This window comes from Lacerta agilis, chromosome 6 (assembly GCF_009819535.1).
Source record: "Lacerta agilis isolate rLacAgi1 chromosome 6, rLacAgi1.pri, whole genome shotgun sequence".
Taxonomy (NCBI): Eukaryota; Metazoa; Chordata; class Lepidosauria; order Squamata; family Lacertidae; genus Lacerta; species Lacerta agilis.
This window is the reverse complement of record NC_046317.1, coordinates 86,316,951-86,336,616: the sequence shown is the minus strand read 5'-3', so window position 1 is coordinate 86,336,616 and position 19,666 is coordinate 86,316,951. Positions and strand designations below refer to the sequence as shown.

Below are 19,666 nucleotides of genomic sequence, written 5' to 3'. Positions count from 1 at the left end.
TTCCAAAATGGCAGCAGCCACGTGTGTGAGACATCTGAGACTGTGGCTGTGGCCTTTCCAAAATCCTTGCACCTCTATCTTCCACACTGGAAAAAAAGGGTCGCAAACCCTGGTGATAGGCTTCAAGGTGGCAAGGCCTGTGCACAAGTCCTGCAGTGTGCTTTTGCTGTTCAGAAAATACTAAATTATATACCATTAAATTATTATTCTTCCCCGGAGGAAGGGGAAAGGAACAAAAATAATACCAATCATTTAACAGGAAAAGACGACTACATATTCTTTAGACACAGTATCTTGGAAATGGTGTGAAAGTCACTTGTCGTATCCTCTGTGCTATACGTCGTCTTGAGATTGATGCGGGTATTTGTTCTCTTGGACGTCGCAGTTGCCGTTTTCAGAGGCGTCAGAGCTGCCCGGAATGGATTCAGGGGGAGGTGGTTTGTAGAGCACGCAAGCAAGCAGGAAGAAGAAGGATCCAATCACCTGAAAGACACCAAGACTTTCAACTTATGTACTGTACTCTTTCCATAAGTCCTGATCTTCTCAGCGGAGGGCAAAAATAAAGATCACTCTTGCCCCCTTTGGATGGACCATCCAAAGTGTTCCCCAGCCTTGTGCCCTCCTGTTTTGGGGGGGGGGGAAATCCATCATCCCTGGTCCTAGGAGCATCAGAAGTTGGCAAGCACTGAGTTAGATCACTGGTCCATCTTTCTCATCATTATCTACAAAGATTGGTGGTGGCTCTCCAGGGTTTCAGGCAGGGGACATTGCCAGTCCTACCTGGAGAAACCAGAAAAATGGACATTCTGCATGCAGAGCAGAAGCTTTATCCCTGAGCTATGGCCCTTCCCTATAGCTCTGGTCATGCTGGGTGGTGCTGGTGCAAGTTGGAGTCCATAAACATCTAGCACTCCTGGCTCCCTCCCTCCCAGTGCCAGAACATTTAAGTTTATGCCAGTCTTCATAATGATCACCACTTCTAGAGGAAGGAAACCTCTAAGTACACAGACTGGGAGCAAAACCAGGGGAACACCTATGGCAGTGGTGGCGAACCTATGGCACTTAGAGCCCTCTCTGTTGGCACGTGCGCCATCACCCCAGCAGGGCCGTTCCTGGGTGTTGGCATAGTGGACATCCGCTCCCACTTGGATGTCTCACTGGGGGGTTCCCCGGCTGTAGCCCCTCCCCCACCATTCCTCCTTATCTAGCCAGTCCCTGACACACCTTATCTGTACCACTTCAGACTGCAAGTGAGTGTGATCCCATTTAGTTTTGCATGCAGAGCTAAGCTTCTAAATGAAGAATCATTTGGTAATGTGAACAGCAGGCGAAATCTGAATTAGCACAACCCAGCCACATGTGTGTGAAGACTCGGCCCTAGTTTTGGCACACAGCAGAGGTGCACCTAGGAACAGCAGAAACTGACTTATACCAAGTCAGACCACTGGTCCATGTAGCTTAATACTGTCTACATTGACTGGCAGCAGCTCACCAGGTTTTCAGACTAGAGACTCTCCCAGCCCTACCCGGAGATGCTGGGATTGAACTTGCAAAGCCAAGTGACCAGTCCTTGTGGTGCCCCATGCTGACAGATGCAGGATGGAACAGAGGGCTGGAAAAGTTCTCTGTTGAAGTTCACTAAATGGTGGAGACGAAAATAATTTAGGACTACCTTGTATATAACACCTGCGACCAGGGTGTATCGACTCATAGCAAAGTTCTGGTAGACATAGCAGGATCCTTGTTCACCGCACTGGTTCTGCCAAAGGAGACACGACCTGTCAATCATCGACCCAAAAGCAATTGGTCCTGGAATACCACCTATGCAAAGACAGAAATGAGAGAGACGTCTGCTGTTGGATAAATCTCACACTAACCGTGCTCCACCCAAACCGATTCGAGCATATCTGGAAATGCTGGTATCGTGGACCTCTGCGGGAAGCCTTCTGTTGTGTTAGTTGGCGTTAAATTTGGTCTGAAAATCCTGCTTCAGTGATCAGATGGAAATAATCACCAGGGAAGACTTGGGAAAACAATACCTGCTTAGGTCATTTTATGATATCTTTTAAAAGACCAGTGTTTTATATATACACAAGCACACTCCCTTGAATAACACCACGAATGTGTGTTTCTTGGGTGAATCAAAGTTCCCAGTCTGTTGGCACAGCGCAGGGATCTCTACTCCGCACTTTAATTCCTCAGAATGCAACAATGCTCCCTAGAAATACAGGGCCATATCCAATGCTAGCTACACTTGGAGCAGAACCATTGAAATTAATGGACATGACTAACGTGGGTCCAATCTTTTCAATGGTTGTACAGTGGTACCTCGGGTTAAGAACTTAATTCGTTCTGGAGGTCCGTTCTTAACCTGAAACTGTTCTTAACCTGAAGCACCACTTTAGCTAATGGGGCGTCCCGCTGCCACTGCACCGCCAGAGCACAATTTCTGTTCTTATCCTGAAGCAAAGTTCTTAACCTCAAGTGTTATTTCTGGGTTAGCGGAGTCTGTAACCTGAAGTGTCTGTAACCTGAGGTACCACTGTACTCAGAGCAGAACACAATGGACACAGAATGAGCCAGACTCTAGGCCCAGCTAGTCCAGTTTATGGAGATCTCTATGCTGTAGTCTTTTCAGAATGGGGAGGTGGCCCAATGCTAAGCATCGGGTCATAGGAATATCACTGCCACCACAAAAGTAAAAAGAGGGGGGTGTCATCAAAGACATGCTTGGACTAAAGGTGTGCAGGTCTGCAGATGTTGGCCATTTCTGTTCAAATACACATCACCCTACCTTCTCAGCTAACTTGTTTTTGTGGTGGTGGTTGTTTTTAAGAATGAGGCAGTTGTATATTAAAGGTCAATATGCCAATTGGTCCAGCATTTGTGGTTTGTTTTGTTTTGTTTTGTTGCTTCTACAGACATATAGAACGTCTTCATAGCCTACATGATTTTATCTTGAGCAAGAGTTATGTCAATAAACATCATATGCAAGGAGTAGATTATTAGATCTTAGCTGTATACTGTACCAAGTGTCCGGACTACAATCCATTGGATCCCCAGAGCAAACGATCTCTGCCTGTCTGAGACGCACCTAGGAAGCATAAGACAAAACATTTATAAATGACTTCCAGCAGGAACAACCCTTGAGCAGCGCAGTAGCTCTGCCTCCCATAATATCACCAAATTGTGGGTCTCAATAGTTAAGGGCACAGTGATCTGGTTCATGTTAAATATTAAAACGCCTCTGATATATAATTTTGTAAAAAGATCCTGATGGCTCAAAGTCATGGCAGTTGTTTTTGCCTACCAGGAAAAAAGAGACATAGATATTCAGTCCAACACATGTTCCACAATCCTGGAAGCTATGTGATTCTCATGATACACAACTCAAGCATGTCCATCTGGTTGCAAAGTGTCTCTCACTTGGTTGCATATAGATGTGCAGCTAATATTAAACCAGAATGTTAAGTCAGGGGTGTGGCCCTCCAACTGTTGTTGAAGCCTAAACCCCAGTAGCTGCAGGCAGCATGGCCATGTCAGTTTGCATTTCCTATTACAGAACAGGGCCATCTTTACCCAGGGGTGCAAGGGGTGCGGGGCACCTGGGTGCCGAATTCTGGGGGGCGGCAAATTTACCAGTCCCTCTTGATTGACGGCAGTGAAAAGCAATGGAGCAAAAGTCATATATTCCTGACGAGTCAGAAAACAAAAGCAGTTATTTTCGCTGCGTCGTTGTTACAGGTGAGCGACCCCCCCCCAAAAAAAGTTCAACGACTCTGAGTTTTGCCCCGCCCCCTAAAAAAGGTCAACAAATTTGGCTTCCCCCTCCCCCCAGAAGCTCAATAAACGTTAATTTGGGGGCCACTAAACTAAATTTTGGGGCGCTGGGCAGATCTTTGCACCCCGACGGCACATATGCTAAAGACAGCCCTGTTACAGAAAGTAACTGATCTGATGTGTAGAGATCTTTCCTATTCTACTTAATTCAAGAGGGTTCTGGAAGCTTCTCTGTGTGAAAGATGCAAGCAGAAGGTTCTTGATGTTTGGGTTATTCTTTCAGAGAAGCTGAGTACAGCTGGCTTAAACTGGTTCTGTTATCTCTTTCAGTCAAGGTCATGCTGGCTATAAAAATAGGCCGGATGGAGCCTGGGTTTCACTCACTTTCTCTTTCTCTTTTCTCTCTGGTGTGGTGTTCTGTATGCTTAGTGTTAAGGTTTTAGACCTATTATAAGTTATTGTAAGTTTAAGTTAAGTCTGCTGCAACTGGATTTCTTATGGACAGGGCCAATCCTGAATGTATTGGATTTGTGACCATTCTGCTCATTTGCCTTCAGTAGCAGTAAAGCTTGGCTAGATGAAATATTAATTAATTGCCTCTGGTCTATTTTTTGGGAATCCTACAACGTGTTTTAAGTTTTTGCTCTAACTATACATTGGAATCTGCTCTGGATCAATACTGAGTAGAATTTCAATGACAGGTCAGTGGTCAGGGATGATGGGAGTTGAGGTTCTGCTAAGAGAAGCTCTGAAGAATGAGACCAGGTCCTTGTGGCTTACCGTAAAGTGGCCGTCAGAGCAGGAATGCTGCTTAGGAATGTGAAGAGGATGACCACAAACATGAAAAGCAGGAGGAGGGTCCTTCTCTCACATGAGGAGGTACATTTTCCTGCGGTCGCCAAGCCAGATGCAGCGGGAACATCAAGTATACAGCTGCATTCGTGGTAAACCTTGTCAAGCAAACAACAAGAGAAGGTCCCATTTAGAAGCAATCCACATACTCTGCCAAAACATGCTATTTTCCCACATGCTGGGAAGCAAACAAAGATGCTTTTCGTTTGCATATTGAGGCGGCACCACAACTTGGTGATAGAACCTGTGTTTTGCATGCAAAAGGTCCCAGGTTCAATCTTGGACATCTCTAGGTGGGACTTGAGAAGACCTCTGTCTGAAACCCCACAGAGTTACTTCCAAACAGCACTGAACAGCTTCCGACAACCTGGTGAGCTGCAGATGTTCTGGACTACAACTTTCATCAGACTAGTCTAAAAACATCTGAAGGTTACCAGGTTGTTGGAAGCTATTATAGACAATGCTGAGATAGAGCAACTAATGAGGCACACATCTCATACATACTGGGACGGATTGTACACTTTGTGTTAATACAATTGAATAAATATCACACACACACACGTACACATTTGAGGAGGGAATTGTTTTAGAATCCCCCTCCCTCCCAGTTAATTTTAGCTCTGTTCACAGCTTGACTAAACTGTGGTGAAGCAGGCTTCATGGCATCTACAAGTGTCAGACGTCAGAGGATCCAACCCCCAACAGTAGATTGCCAGGAATGGATAAAACAAGGAGAGTTCTTACCAATGCTTTTTATTCAAAATTCACAGAGAGAGCCTTAGAAATGCAGCCTCTGGGAGTAATGGTGTTGCTCTGAGTGAAATCCCACCCCACCCATCTCTCCTACTTCCTCATGAGTCATCACTACGGGTGCTGGAAAGTGCCTTTTGCCTTTGAGTTCTTTGCTCTCCTACTTTCAAGGCCCACTGTGTTCTGGGAACGGGGTCTGGAATGCTTTATAAAGACACTGAGTCCATCAGCTGTCTCTCCCCTGGTGCTTCCTTTTCCTCCTCCTTCTCTCCCATTATTTCCCAGCTTTCCCCCTCATCTGCCTCTGAGCTGTGACCTCCCTCAAACCCCGTTGTAATTCTGAATTGTCTCCTTCTTCTCTGGAAGGGTCAGGCTGGGGAGGCAGTCTCCACCATTCCTCTTCTGCCCAATCCCTGACAACAAGACCGAGCAGATCTTTTCCGTAGATCATACCTTTTTCCCGCTGTCATGGCTGGTTGATACTTTCTTGCATCCTGCGTGGCAGGGGGAGTAATACATGATTCCATCATTTCCACACACGGGACTGTACATCTCTCGCAGACAATCACACTCCACATTGCAAGAGGCGGACAGGTTGAGGCGGCCTTCGGGTAAGATGCTGGACAAAGCATAGAAGTTGCCAACACACACCACAATTAGCCTCTCAAAGTTTCCACAGATGGGCCACATTCATAAGATACATTTGATGTATTACGACACCACTTTAGAAAGCCATGGCTTCCCTCAAAGGATTATGGGAGCTGCAGTTTGTTAAGGGTGCTGAGAGTTGTTAGGAGGCCCCTCACAAAGGTACAGTGTTCAGAGTGGCTTAACAATCAATCCCTCTTCCCAAGGGAAGTTTCCCATAGTTTCTCTCTCCCCCTTCCATTTTAACTAGGCTGCAAGTGAGTGACTGGCCCGAGGTCACCCAGGAAGCTTCTGTTGGAGATTCATTCCCCGTGTGCAGTCATGGGATTGTTGTCTATCACATGACAGTGTGTGTTTTGATTCCACAGGAATGGGAAGTGACAAATACAGGATGTTTGTATTACTGTGTATCCTGAAGTGGGACTATTGTCCTTTGTTCTTTCTCTTTGCTGTCTGATGATAAAGAGAGAGGGAGCCATGTTGAAGTGCTCTGTGTGTGTTTATATGTAAATAAAGTAGATTAGCCAAGATGTTGAGTTGCTGAGTTCTGTTACGCAACTGCGCAAAGCTCTGAGGATCCCTAAGTGTGCTGATGTCTTCTGGCATCAGTCGCTGTGATGTTCGGGTTGAGGAATGCTTTTGAAGCTCCCAAACGATCATCCAGGAGGGAGGGAACATGCCAGTCAGGCATGTGTCTCTGCCAATGTCCTACTCATGTGTAGGACAATCCTGACAGCTGTGTGGGGATGTGAACCCTGGTTTCAATTTCATACATTAATAATCCTGAGTTTCCCCCTTAGCTGCATCCTCAGCATCAATAGCATCAGCCGAGTGAGATGGCTTATCATGTCTCCTACCTTCTGTCATACATCTGCGTCACTCCAGCCATGGGCATGTTGGGGCAGTCGATGAAAAAGATGAAAATGGCCAGCAAGCTGGACATGGTGCAAAGCAAACAGAACTTGATAATCCCCGAACAGCGGAGCTTAAATTTGTTCACGATGAACCCTCCGAGGAATGTGCCTCCTCCTCCGGCTGGAACCACGAGGTAACCTACCAAAGGAGAATAAATCGGCAAGATCAAACAAGGTGCTTTCCTTCATCTTTTGCAATCACACCCGTCTGAAAACACAGAGGAAGCTCTTGGCAGCTCAGGCTGAGCATCCCTTTGTGATAGGACAGATCTCCCTTTGATCTCGAACACAGGCTGCAGCGACACTGGAAGGAATAATGTCCAACAAAACAAATAGCCTCAGAAGGCTTGTGATACACTTGGGTCCCTCCAGGCTGGTGGGGTATCTGTTTGTGGATGGGCAGACTCTGCAACTTGTATTTGATGCAATAATTGTGCATTAGTGGTGCATTTGCACTGGGCCACCCGAAAACCATTCTGCTTTATTAGTTGCTCTGCTTCTTCAATGTTATCACATTTTTGCAAGCTGGAGGGGCACTCTTTGCTGCAGCACGTGAAATGAGTGTGTGGCGGAGGGGACCCAGATCAGGAGGGAGCGGACGGGACATGAGCCAATTGGGAAATGAAGCAGCATCTCCAACCTGAGACTTTACTGAAAGCAGGATTGCATAAAACCAACTTGATGCCAGCTGGAACATACATCATTAGGAATGCAAACGAAAAAGGCTCACCCTGGCCAGTATCTAGATGAGACCCCACCTAGGAACTACCATTTAAACAGCTGTGAATACAAATTACACAGCCATTTACTGTGTGGGATGCCATTTAGGAGTTGACTACCTGGTGACTGTAACCACGAGGGAAGCTGGTTGTGCAGCCTGGCACCAGGCTGGAGCCATTACCCTTTGGATTGGCCTTCTGCTATCCCAGAGGACCCAGACCCAGAGCTGGAGGTGAGAAGCTTCCATGGTTACACTGTACTCCTCATTTATGGAGTAATTCTGTTCACCCAGGCATCCCTTCCTGAACTGGCAGTGTTATAGGGGCTTCTGGGTGGGGTGACCGCTTCCACTTTACAGAAAAGAAAGATAAAAGCCATCAACACCTCTCTGCCAAAAGGGGGGGGCAGAAGAGGATGCAGGTTTGCATGCAATTTGCGTAACAGAACTGATTTCTTCCCCTCCCCAAAAATATTTTATTCAAGCTGGCACCCCTACCACTTCAGACAACACACTAAGCCATACCTTGCCTTGGGTCAACGCAATACCCTCTAACATCTGTATTCACGTGACCTGGGTAAGATAACAGAGCCCCAAAGATGCACTTTTGGGGGGGTGAGTTCTCGGTGCAAAATCGTGCAAGATCGCGGTGATCAAAATGGCTGCCGGGCTCTCGCAGGAGGAAATGGGATGTCCCATTTTTTCAGGGGCATTTGTGGGGTATGCAACACAGTGCAGCAGCAAAAAGGACTGGTTGGCAGCAAAACGGCTGCCAGCTTCTGTTCAGGGACACTTCCATTTATGTGGGTCTCAATGTGCCAACGTTTGGCTTAGCATGTTGTGTGAACCGGGCCGTACACACCCAATCATAGAATCATAGAATCATAGAGTTGGAAGAGACCACAAGGACCATCCAGTCCAACCCCCTACCAAGCAGGAAACACCATCAAAGCTTAAGAAGATGTAAGCTACCTGCAAAATATTTCCTTACCGAACAAGGTTGCTGCTTCCGAGGCACTTAAGCTAAACTGGGATTCCAGAAACTTGGGGCCGAAGGTGGACATCCCAGCAATGAGTGTGGCTTCTGTTGCTCCAGCTAAGCAAAGGAAGATGAAGGTTGGGTTCTTCAGGAGCAGTAGCACTGACCTGCATTGATCCAAGAGCAGAGGGAAACCAGCACGTTGAAACAAGTTCAATCATTTGAACTCCCATTCAAGTTCATTATTAATTGTAAATGCTTTGATTGGTAATTCTATGTGGCAGCCTGGTTGTCCCCAATTTCTGGTATACTTTACAAATATGCATAACATTTTTATCCCATTTTTCTTCCAAGGAGCCCATAGTCCTCCTCCCATCTATCCCTGTGATGTAGACTAGGCTGAAAGAGTGAGTTTCCATGGCCGAGCAGGGATCTGAAACTTGGTCCTCCCCAGTCATAGTCCAGCACTCCAAAACCTGCACCACGCTGCATCTCTAGGTAAAGCTAAAGGATCCCTGGATGGTTAAGTCCAGTCAAAGGCGACTATGGGATCGTGGCACTCATCTTGCTTTCAGGCCAAAGGAGCTGGCGTTTGTCTGCAAACAGCTTTCCGGGTCATGTGGCCAGCATGACTAAACTGCTTCTGGTGCAATGGAACACCGGGACGGAAACCAGAGTGCACAGAAATGCCATTTACTTCTCTGCTGCAGCAGTACCTATTTATCTACTTGCACTGGTGTGCTTTCGAACGGCTAGGTTGGCAGGAGCTGGGACAGAGCAACCGGAGCTCACCCTGTTGTGGGGATTCGAACCACCGACCTTCTGATCGGCAAGCCCAAGAGGCTCAGTGGTTTAGACATCAGCGCCACCTGCGTCCCTTCTATGCCTGTTATCTTCCACCCTCTGTGCAACATTTAACATTTTGCTAGGGAATCCTAGAGCCACTGACACAGCTATGTGGAAATCCTGGAGATGCACCAGAGTGTTCCTTCCTACCCTCCAGCTGTTCAGTAAGAAACACTTTGAGAGCATCCTCTGCAAGACGTTCTGGTGCAAGAAGACCAAAGCAGAGGGGGAAGTGTCTCAGCAGAGAGGTAGACTTGTGTTCCTTGCAATATGCCAAAAGCCATCCATGCGTCTTATAGCTGCATGCATGCAATTTTGGAGATGCACTTGGATTTTTAAGTTTTGGAAAGCTGTACGGCAAGATCTGAAGTTCAGCTGTTCATTGATCTTCTTTGCATCTTGGTTATTTTGGACTTCTGCATGGCTGGGGCATATAAAGAGTTGGTGTTTCTTTTTTCACTACTTGATGTAAGAGTGTATGTGGAGACAATGAAAGCTGAAACTTAAGTGGATTCACTGAGAATTAAATATATGTCTCTGTTTCCATGGAAATTGTTTTCTGTGTGAACTTGTGATTGGCATAAAGGTATATGGTTGTGTTTGCAACTGCCCCCACCCATTCTGACCACTGGAATGTGGCCCCAACAGCTTTTAATCCAGGCCCTTTATCCCCCCCCAAAAAAGGTTCCCACCCCCAATTTAAAGAAAACAAAATGGGAAAACACAGAATACTGACATTAATACAGTCATAACTCGGGTTGCGCTCGCTGCGGGTTGCGTTCGCTGCAGGATACGAATGCGCCAAACCCGTAAGTACCAGAACAGGTTACTTCTGTGTTTTGGCACTCACGCATGCGCAGAAGCTGCGAATCGCAACCCACGTGTGTGCAGGCATGGCACTATGGGTTACGGACGCTGCGGGTTGCAAACGCACCTCCTGCATGGATTGCGTTCGCAACCTGAGCATCCATTGTACATATGGAAATAAGCACTAAATAATTTAACAGTACCTAGGAACTAGACATATGAATAAGGCCTCCGAAGGACACGTGTCAAAAGATATTTTAGCATATATGACATGTGGCAATTATTTCTGTATTTTTCTCCAGAAAGTGATTCCAGCTGTGAGTCTTTCTCCTGGGTACAGAAAAGGCCTTGGGGAACTAAGATGGTCCCAATTATCTATCCCTCTCTCTCGGATATGAAGAGCAACCAAATTCAACAGGATCTCTTCTGCACCAAGTTGAATCTCTCTGTTATACAACTTTATGAAGTCCTTTACCCCCTTTGCAATGAAATTGACAGCACAGCTGCAGCCCAGGGAAGACTTATAGTTGTTGGTACATAGTAAACCGTGCTGGGCTTCTGAACCAACTTGGAAAACGCCAGGTAGCTGCGTTCTCCCCCACAAGCGACCCTCGGGATGATTCACCACTCTTTCCCGACGTGCTTCTGTGACATATATCCGAAGATATATGCACCAAAGTCTGATAGCAGAGTCCAAGCAGAAGCTAGGCATTTGAGGTGTGGAATCTAAGCTACTTTATTACAGTGGTACCTCTAGCTACGAACTTAATTCGTTCCGAAGGTCCGTTCTCATCCTGGGGCAAAGTTCTCAACTCGAGGTTGTTTTCTGCTGCTCCAGAGAAGCGGACACGGGGCAATGGATTCAAACTACAAGAAAGAAGATTCCACCTAAACATTAGGAAGAACTTCCTGACAGTGAGAGCTGTTCAGCAGTGGAATTTGCTACCAAGGAGTGTGGTGGAGTCTCCTTCTTTGGAGGTCTTTAAGCGGAGGCTTGACAGCCACCTGTCAGGAATGCTTTGATGGTGTTTCCTGCTTGGCAGGGGGATGGACTGGATGGCCCTTGTGGTCTCTTCCAACTCTATGATTCTATGATTCTTCTAGGTTAGCGGAGTTTGTAACCTGAGGTATTTGTAACTCGAGGTACCACTGTATATACAAGTGTTACAGAACAAAGGAACATGGCTCCTCTCTCTTTCTTCAGACTAAAAGCAATAGTACAACACAACGGATCAGTGTAACTGAACTTTCATTCTCATGACTCCAACGGTATGGAATGTCAACACAGACATGTGATGAAAACAATCACACATCCAGCAACGGAGGAATGAAATCCCAACAGTAGTATCAGAAACCTGATCCATGGGATGAGGTCTCCTGGTTTTTGAGCCATCACCACAATACATACTGAACCAATGCACTGATGTTACAAGTGTCGACTCCTTGGAATACAGGTGTATCTGCCCTGCCTTGGAATACAGGTGTGTCTAGCTCTGCCTTCTGAGAAGTGCTTAGAAAAGGAAGGAGGAAGATGTTGCTGACAAGCTGGTCCATGGCTGTAGGTAGAGCCAGGTCTACCAGTCTTTGGGGGCACATTTGCAAACCACAGTAACTGTCATTGGTGCCAAACTACACCACAATCCAGAACAAACTGCAAGCCATTCCTTTGGCTATGATAGAATGCTTGGTTCAAATGTAATTTCAGTGGGGTGGGGAGGAGACAGGGGTGGCCACTGTGTGCCCAGGGGCACCACACTGGCCATGCCTGATGTAGAGCAGTGCTTTTCATTCCTTCATGGTAGGACCAACACATAAAAGTTAAAATCTGGACAAAGCTGTTGAGCTGTTTCCTCCCTCCCTTTTTGGCCTTCTTTTGATTTTTTTAAATGATTAAATAATAATCCCCTTGCCATACATCCAGGTTTTCCCAGACATTTTGCTGATTTGCCAAAAATTCGCCCGGACAAGATTTTCTGGCCAAATTTCCGGATGTGTCCGGGAAAACCTGGACATATGGCAGCCCTACCAACCCATGGTCTGCAAAATGGCATTGTTTTGAAGCATGAAACAATTTTTTGATTACAAACTTTAATTGTCTTGGGACACAACCCATACAATCCAGAACTTTAAAGTCATTCTAATTTTCATGGGAACAATTTGTAGAGCTAGTTATGGTGAATGGGCTTTCACCAACTTGCTGCCCTCTAGATATTTTGGACTACAACTCCCCATCAGCCCCAGCAGGCTAGGTCATAACTATTCCTTTCTTCCTATATAAATACACATGTAAGGCTGTCGCCATGCAGCCCCCCATTGGAGAATTTGTAGTATCTCATCAGAATTCTGCATTTGTGTGAAGCCAGGGGTAGATGGGGTTGGAGAACAACAAAGCAGAGGTGGCAGCCACTAGTTAATTTATAAAAATGCAACACTGACTCCCTTCTGTTTCATCTTCATCATCTTCAGTAAACACTAGATGCAGGGAAATGAAAGGAAAGATAGTGACAAGTTTTTGGTTATCAAGTGAGAAAAAGCTGGGAAGAGGCTGACCTCTGATCCTTCTTGATGATGTTCTGTAACAACTGTTGAACTATCCTCTCTCCCCGGGTGTTTTCTCAGATAGGCATGCAGCTCAGGAACACAACAGTTGGTGAGAATTACATGTCTCTAACCAGCGAAATCCACAGAAAGCTAATCTTGTTCTTAAATGTTACTTTGAGAACAAGACTTGCTTGTACTAGATTTCATTGAATTTGTTGTGCTTTTTTGGGGGGGGTGTGCTTTGCAATGTGTCCATTCTATATGAATTTAGGAGAAGAAATGAGCAACACCAGAAATATGTCGATCAGAGGAGTGCATAAGAAAATAAGAGGAGATCAGGCCAATGCTCCAGCAAACTGCTCTCACTGTGGTCAAACAGTTGTCTGTTGGAAACCAGGGAGCAGAAACTATTTCTGCAGGTTTTGGTATAGGAACTACTATTTAACTTTAGTGCCTAAGGGAAACATTCAACTACCCTGTCTCAGTAATGCAATGGGGCCTTCCACACCCTCCCCTCCCTCCATGCAACCCCATGGCTCCCCAAATCAACTCTGGAAAACCCCCAGAACATAGCAAAGGGGGTGAGAGGGGAGATCATCCCATCAGCCAAGCAGAAATGTTTGCGCTGGCAGCACAATCACCTTAGTGCTATGTTGAATTCCACCCTGAGTTTGCTGTTTTCCTTTTCCTTCCCTGCCCCCTTTCCTTTTGTGCTGTTGTTGTTGTTCAGTCGTTCAGTCGTGTCCGACTCTTCGTGACCCCATGGACCAGAGTACGCCAGGCACGCCTATCCTTCACTGCCTCTCGCAGTTTGGCCAAACTCATGTTAGTAGCTTCAAGAACACTGTCCAACCATCTCATCCTCTGTCGTCCCCTTCTCCTTGTGCCCTCCATCTTTCCCAACATCAGGGTCTTTTCTAGGGATTCTTCTCTTCTCATGAGGTGGCCAAAGTACTGGAGCCTCAACTTCAGGATCTGTCCTTCTAGTGAGTACTCAGGGCTGATTTCTTTGAGAATGGATAGGTTTGATCTTCTTGCAGTCCACGGGACTCTCAAGAGTCTCCTCCAGCACCATAATTCAAAAGCATCAATTCTACGGCGATCAGCCTTCTTTATGGTCCAGCTCTCACTTCCGTACATTACTACTGGGAAAACCATAGCTTTAACTATACGGACTTTTGTCGGCAAGGTGATGTCTTTGCTTTTTAAGATGCTGTCTAGGTTTGTCATTGCTTTTCTCCCAAGAAGCAGGCGTCTTCTGATTTCGTGACTGCTGTCACCATCTGCAGTGATCATGGAACCCAAGAAAGTGAAATCTCTCACTGCCTCCATTTCTTCCCCTTCTATTTGCCAGGAGGTGATGGGACCAGTGGCCATGATCTTAGTTTTTTTGATGTTGAGCTTCAGACCATATTTTGCGCTCTCTTCTTTCACCCTCATTAAAAGGTTCTTCAATTCTTCCTCACTTTCTGCCATCAAGGTAGTATCATCAGCATATCTGAGGTTGTTGATATTTTTTCCGGCAATCTTAATTCCGGTTGGGGATTCATCCAGTCCAGCCTTTCGCATGATGTATTCTGCATATAAGTTAAATAAGCAGGGAGACAATATACAGCCTTGTCGTACTCCTTTCCCAATTTTGAACCAATCAGTTGTTCCATATCCAGTTCTAACTGTAGCTTCTTGTCCCACATAGAGATTTCTCAGGAGGCAAATGAGGTGATCCGGCACTCCCATTTCTTTAAGAACTTGCCATAGTTTGCTGTGGTCGACACAGTCAAATGCTTTTGCATAATCAATGAAGCAGAAGTAGATGTTTTTCTGGAACTCTCTGGCTTTCTCCATAATCCAGCGCATGTTTGCCATTTGGTCTCTGGTTCCTCTGCCCCTTCGAAATCCAGCTTGCACTTCTGGGAGTTCTCGGTCCACATACTGCTTAAGCCTGCCTTGTAGAATTTTAAGCATAACCTTGCTAGCGTGTGAAATGAGTGCAATTGTGCGGTAGTTGGAGCATTCTTTGGCACTGCCCTTCTTTGGGATTGGGATGTAGACTGATCTTCTCCAATCCTCTGGCCACTGCTGAGTTTTCCAAACTTGCTGGCATATTGAGTGCAGCACCTTAACAGCATCCTCTTTTAAAATTTTAAATAGTTCAGCTGGAATATCATCACTTCCACTGGCCTTGTTGTTAGCAAGGCTTTCTAAGGCCCATTTGACTTCACTCTCCAGGATGTCTGGCTCAAGGTCAGCAACCACATTTCCTGGGGTGTATGAGACCTCCATATCTTTCTGGTATAATTCCTCTGTGTATTCTTGCCACCTCTTCTTGATGTCTTCTGCTTCTGTTAGGTCCTTTCCACTTTTGTCCTTAATTGTGGTAATCTTTGTACGAAATGTTCCTTTCATATCTCCAATTTTCTTGAATAAATCTCTGGTTTTTCCCATTCTGTTATTTTCCTCTATTTCTTTGCATTGCTCGTTTAGAAAGGCCCTCTTGTCTCTCCTTGCTATTCTTTGGAAATCTGCATTCAATTTCCTGTATCTTTCACGATCTCCTTCGCATTTTGCTTGTCTTCTCTCCCCCGCTATTTGTAAGGCCTCATTGGTCAGCCACTTTGCTTTCTTGCATTTCTTTTTCATTGGGATGGTTTTCGTTGCTGTCTCCTGTATAATGTTACGAGCCTCCATCCACAGTTCTTCAGGTACTCTATCCACCAAATCTAAATCCTTGAACCTGTTCTTCACTTCAACTGTGTATTCATAAGCAATTTGATTTAGATTGAATCTTACTGGCCCAGTGGTTTTTCCTACTTTCTTCAGTTTAAGCTGGAATTTTTATTCTTAAGGAAGGCTCCCTGAAGCTAGAAAGCCTGTAAATCATGGGTGGATAAGCACTTGAAGATAAGCACCTGGAGTGAAAAATAAAGCAAACTCTTCAGTTCTCGGCTTCTATTTTGCATCTCTGTAGTTTGGGTCATACGCTGGCCAACATTTAAATGCTATTTCTGAATTTAATTTCCTTAGAGAAGAACTGAGCCATAATCTTGGAAAGTGGCACCAAGTCAAGAATTTCACTCAATAACAAGGCTGAAATTTCTTCAGGATACTCTTTCTGCATAATACATACAAATTGCCTGGCAACCAACGCATGTGGGCCACATGCCAGTGGAGACTTATGGGTGCTTAAGCCCACCGGCATCCTTTATTATCCTCTATTATTATTTATTTCAGCAAGCCTACCAAGGCATATACTGCTGTTGCCTATATTTTTACTTATTTTTTATCTGCGTTTGAATGAGAATTATTCTATGTACATTTTAATATAGTTACTGCAGGTTTTAGCTGTGTTTTACCTTCGATTTTATTATGAAATCCCAGTGTTGGCTGGCTCCTATTGAGGCTGGTGAGGCAAAAGCCAGTATTTCCGGCAGAAAATGTGCAGCATTTGGACTTCATGCACACCCATACCTATTTGTACACACCCGGGTACTTGTGTGTCTGGGTATTGGGCAGGGGTGGTGGGTAAAGATAAAGGTAAAGGGACGTCTGACCATTAGGTCCAGTCGCAGACGACTCTGGGGTTGCGGCGCTCATCCTGCTTTATTGGCCGAGGGAGCCGGTGTACAGCTTCCGGGTCATGTGGCCAGCATGACTAAGCCGCTTCTGGTGAACCAGAGCAGCACACGGAAACGCCGTTTACCTTCCCGCCACAATGGTACCTATTTATCTACTTGCACTTTGACGTGCTTTCGAACTGCTAGGTGGGCATGAGCTGGGACCGAGCAACGGGAGCTCACCCTGTTGCGGGGATTTGAACCGCCGACCTTCTGATCAGCAAGCCCTAGGCTCTGTGGTTTAACCCACAGCACCACCTGTGTCTCTGGGGTGGTGGGTATTTCCCACTAAAAGGTAGAGAGGCCAGGAGGAGGAGGAGGAGGAGGAACCAAGTCAATGACAGGCAGAGGAAGAGCCAATGATAGGTGGAGCTAGGGCCACTGACAGGCAGAGTCAACTAATTCTGGTTCTGTTTTTGCCGAAGGTGGGGGTTGAACCCATGACCCTGAGACTGAGAGTCTCCTGCTCTACCCACTGAGCTGTGATTAAGCAGTTTAGGCATTGTTCAAAATAAATGAATAATAAAATATATGAGGTGCATAAGAACGCTTAGCTGTGACTAGCAAAGATGTATAAGTCGGATAATAAGTGTTGGAAATGTAAAGAAAGTGTCGGTACCTTTTATCATATGTGGTGGGAGTGTAAGTAGGTGAGAATGTATTGGGATATGATATATCATGAGTTAAGAAAAATGTTGAAATATAATTTTGTTAAGAAGCCTGAAGCTTTCTTATTAGGTATTGTAGGTACAGACATTGAAAAGAAGGACATTAGACTTTTCCAATACGCAGTGACTGCAGCTAGGATTCTTCTAGCACAAAAATGGAAACAAGAAGAATTACCGACGAAAGAAGAATGGACAGTGAAATTGATGGAATATGCAGAACTGGACAAAATGACGGGAAGAATCCGGGAACAGCGGGACCAGAAATTCATCAAAGACTGGTTAAAGTTTACGAACTATTTAAAAGACAATTTACAATTGAATACGCTAATAGGATTTCAAGAAGTTTTGTAGTTAATGTGTAGAAATATTATTGTAAGTTAGTTAAAGTAAGTAGTTAAAGTAAGAAGGAATTTTATGATAATGTAAGCAATGGTTGATTAAAGAAGTATAATATCAAGATATAATTCCGAAAGCCATGTGGAGGGATTGAGGGAAGTCATGGCTTTGTAAGCCAAAGTGGAAAATGTATGAAAATGCTTGATTTAATTTTATATTGTAGTAGAATAGTGTAAAATAATAACATTATATTAAAAGGGGGGGGAACGCTTAGCTGTGCATTGGAAATGTGGGTGTAAAGAACGTCACGTAGCAATAATTCTACCCTGATCACGTGGGGATGGGGTAGAAATCTAGTCAAATAGGGCGGTCATGAATCTGACTTCACAGAGGACAGTCTTCTGAATGACTCAGGACCAGACATCTAAAAGACCATCTCCTGCCTACAGACCCTCCTTGGGTGCTGAGATCTGTAGAAGATCTTGTTACTTTATAAGCTCGACTGCACTGTCCGGCATTGCTTTCAGTGATGTCATCCAGCTCTTCCAAGCAAGGGGGGATCTTGATTGGGCCAGGATCTGTGCCCTTACACCAGTATGGATGTCAAATCTCTTCACACGTTGGCCAAAGGCACAGAGAGGGAGCCTGACCAGCTTGCAGAGCCAGGATACCCCCCTCTTGCGTACTCTCCCAATGTGTGCTGCGACAGGGGTCATCTGAACTCCCCTGTGATGCCCAAGCACATCCTGCTATTCAGTGCCTCTCTTTAGCTCTGATGTCACTTAGCTCGGCCTGCCTGGGGCTGATGGGCATTGTAGTCCAAAGCATCTGGAAAGTACCAGGTTAGCAAAGGCTGCTCTAGTCAAAGCGATGCACTTTCAGGTTGACCAGTTCTCTAAATCATTCCCAGTGAAATCAGGAGGACTTGGTTTTATAGGCTGCGCCTACAAAATGCTATACCGCAATAATTATGAATCGCCATGTAAATAAATGTCTTTTGCTTAAGGCAGCCTTTCCTAACTTGGTGTTCTCTAGACTAGATGAAATGGAAGATATCTCCCATCATGAGGATGGGAGTTGTACTTCAACATACATGGAAGACACCAGGGTGGCAAAGGAGGTGTTGGCCAATAGCAACAGATTGTATTCAATGGGCAATAATGACTAGTGTAAGGCAGTGCTGTATATGTCAATTTCGATTTCCCTCAGTTTTTCATTTTTCAGATCCTAAGTTCAGTTTTCAACATTTCTACATCAGTTTGCAATTTCTCTCATATATATACATATAAAATGTATACCATAGTATTTTTGTACAAATTTTTCCTAATACCCAGATTTTTGTATGCAATATTGTCTAATAGACACATTTGTTTTGGTAAAGCAACATTCTGTAATATAACACATTTTTGTATCTTATTTTCACACATATATGCATTTTTATTCACACTTTATTCTAGTATTTGCATTTTTGTTCAAATTACTTAAGTGGAGAACAGTACTGAAAAGATTATTAGAAGTGTGAATTTTGAAGGAGGCTGTCAGTTTTGTTTTGGAAAGGGCAAATTAGGAAGATTCACCTTTAATTGTGAGGTGAATCAAATTTATTCCCCAATCTGTAACATCCATTTCCCGTGCCGCAATGCGGCAGAACATTAACTTGTTTGTGGTTGAAGATCCAGGGGGAAGGAGCAAGGCAGTTGCAGAGTTTAAAGACAGTTAAGAACTAAATTGTTAAGATAACACTCCCTCCTCCAATAAAATTCATAGTTATCTGAACGACAGGTACAAGAAGTTCTCACTGTGGCAGGTCTTTAACCGTCTTTCCAAAGTCAGGATCTGAGGCTGTTTTGTGGCTGCCGTCTTTCAGTTGATGGGCCTCTGAGACTCTCATGACTATGTAGCGCTGAGAACCTGAAAACATACAAAATTCAGTGTGCACCTTGCAGCCGGGGGATTTGGCCAGATTGGGGACTCGTCCCAATTCATAAATGTCCTCCATGCAATGTTCAAATGGCTGGGGATTATACAGAGTGCCCACTGTCCCCTCTCCAAATATCAACCTGTTTGCCAGTTCCGACCTCTGATCTCTGTGCATTTTGAGCCCGTGTAGTGTCGTTGGCTAGAATATGCATCTGGGACAGGGGAGGTAAAGGCAAAGGCAAAGGGACCCCTGGCCGTTAAGTCCAGTTGCGAACGACTCTGGGGTTGTGGTG

The 19,666-nt window shown here is 45.1% G+C and overlaps 1 protein-coding gene across 1 annotated transcript in view; it reads right to left on the bottom strand.

The window, feature by feature from the left end:
- Positions 1–251: 251 nt before the first annotated feature.
- The window catches only part of SLCO4A1 (solute carrier organic anion transporter family member 4A1), a 29,091-nt gene continuing 9,676 nt past the window's right edge, over positions 252–19,666 (bottom strand). Inside the window, exons 4-11 of the mRNA XM_033153696.1 lie at positions 19,253–19,364; positions 8,654–8,808; positions 6,888–7,083; positions 5,836–6,001; positions 4,561–4,730; positions 3,030–3,094; positions 1,673–1,821; positions 252–483 (exon numbers count right to left, since the gene is read on the bottom strand). Coding sequence (XP_033009587.1) covers positions 334–483; positions 1,673–1,821; positions 3,030–3,094; positions 4,561–4,730; positions 5,836–6,001; positions 6,888–7,083; positions 8,654–8,808; positions 19,253–19,364 — 1,163 coding nt within the window. The 3' untranslated portion in view covers positions 252–333. The remainder of the gene's footprint in view (positions 484–1,672; positions 1,822–3,029; positions 3,095–4,560; positions 4,731–5,835; positions 6,002–6,887; positions 7,084–8,653; positions 8,809–19,252; positions 19,365–19,666) is intronic.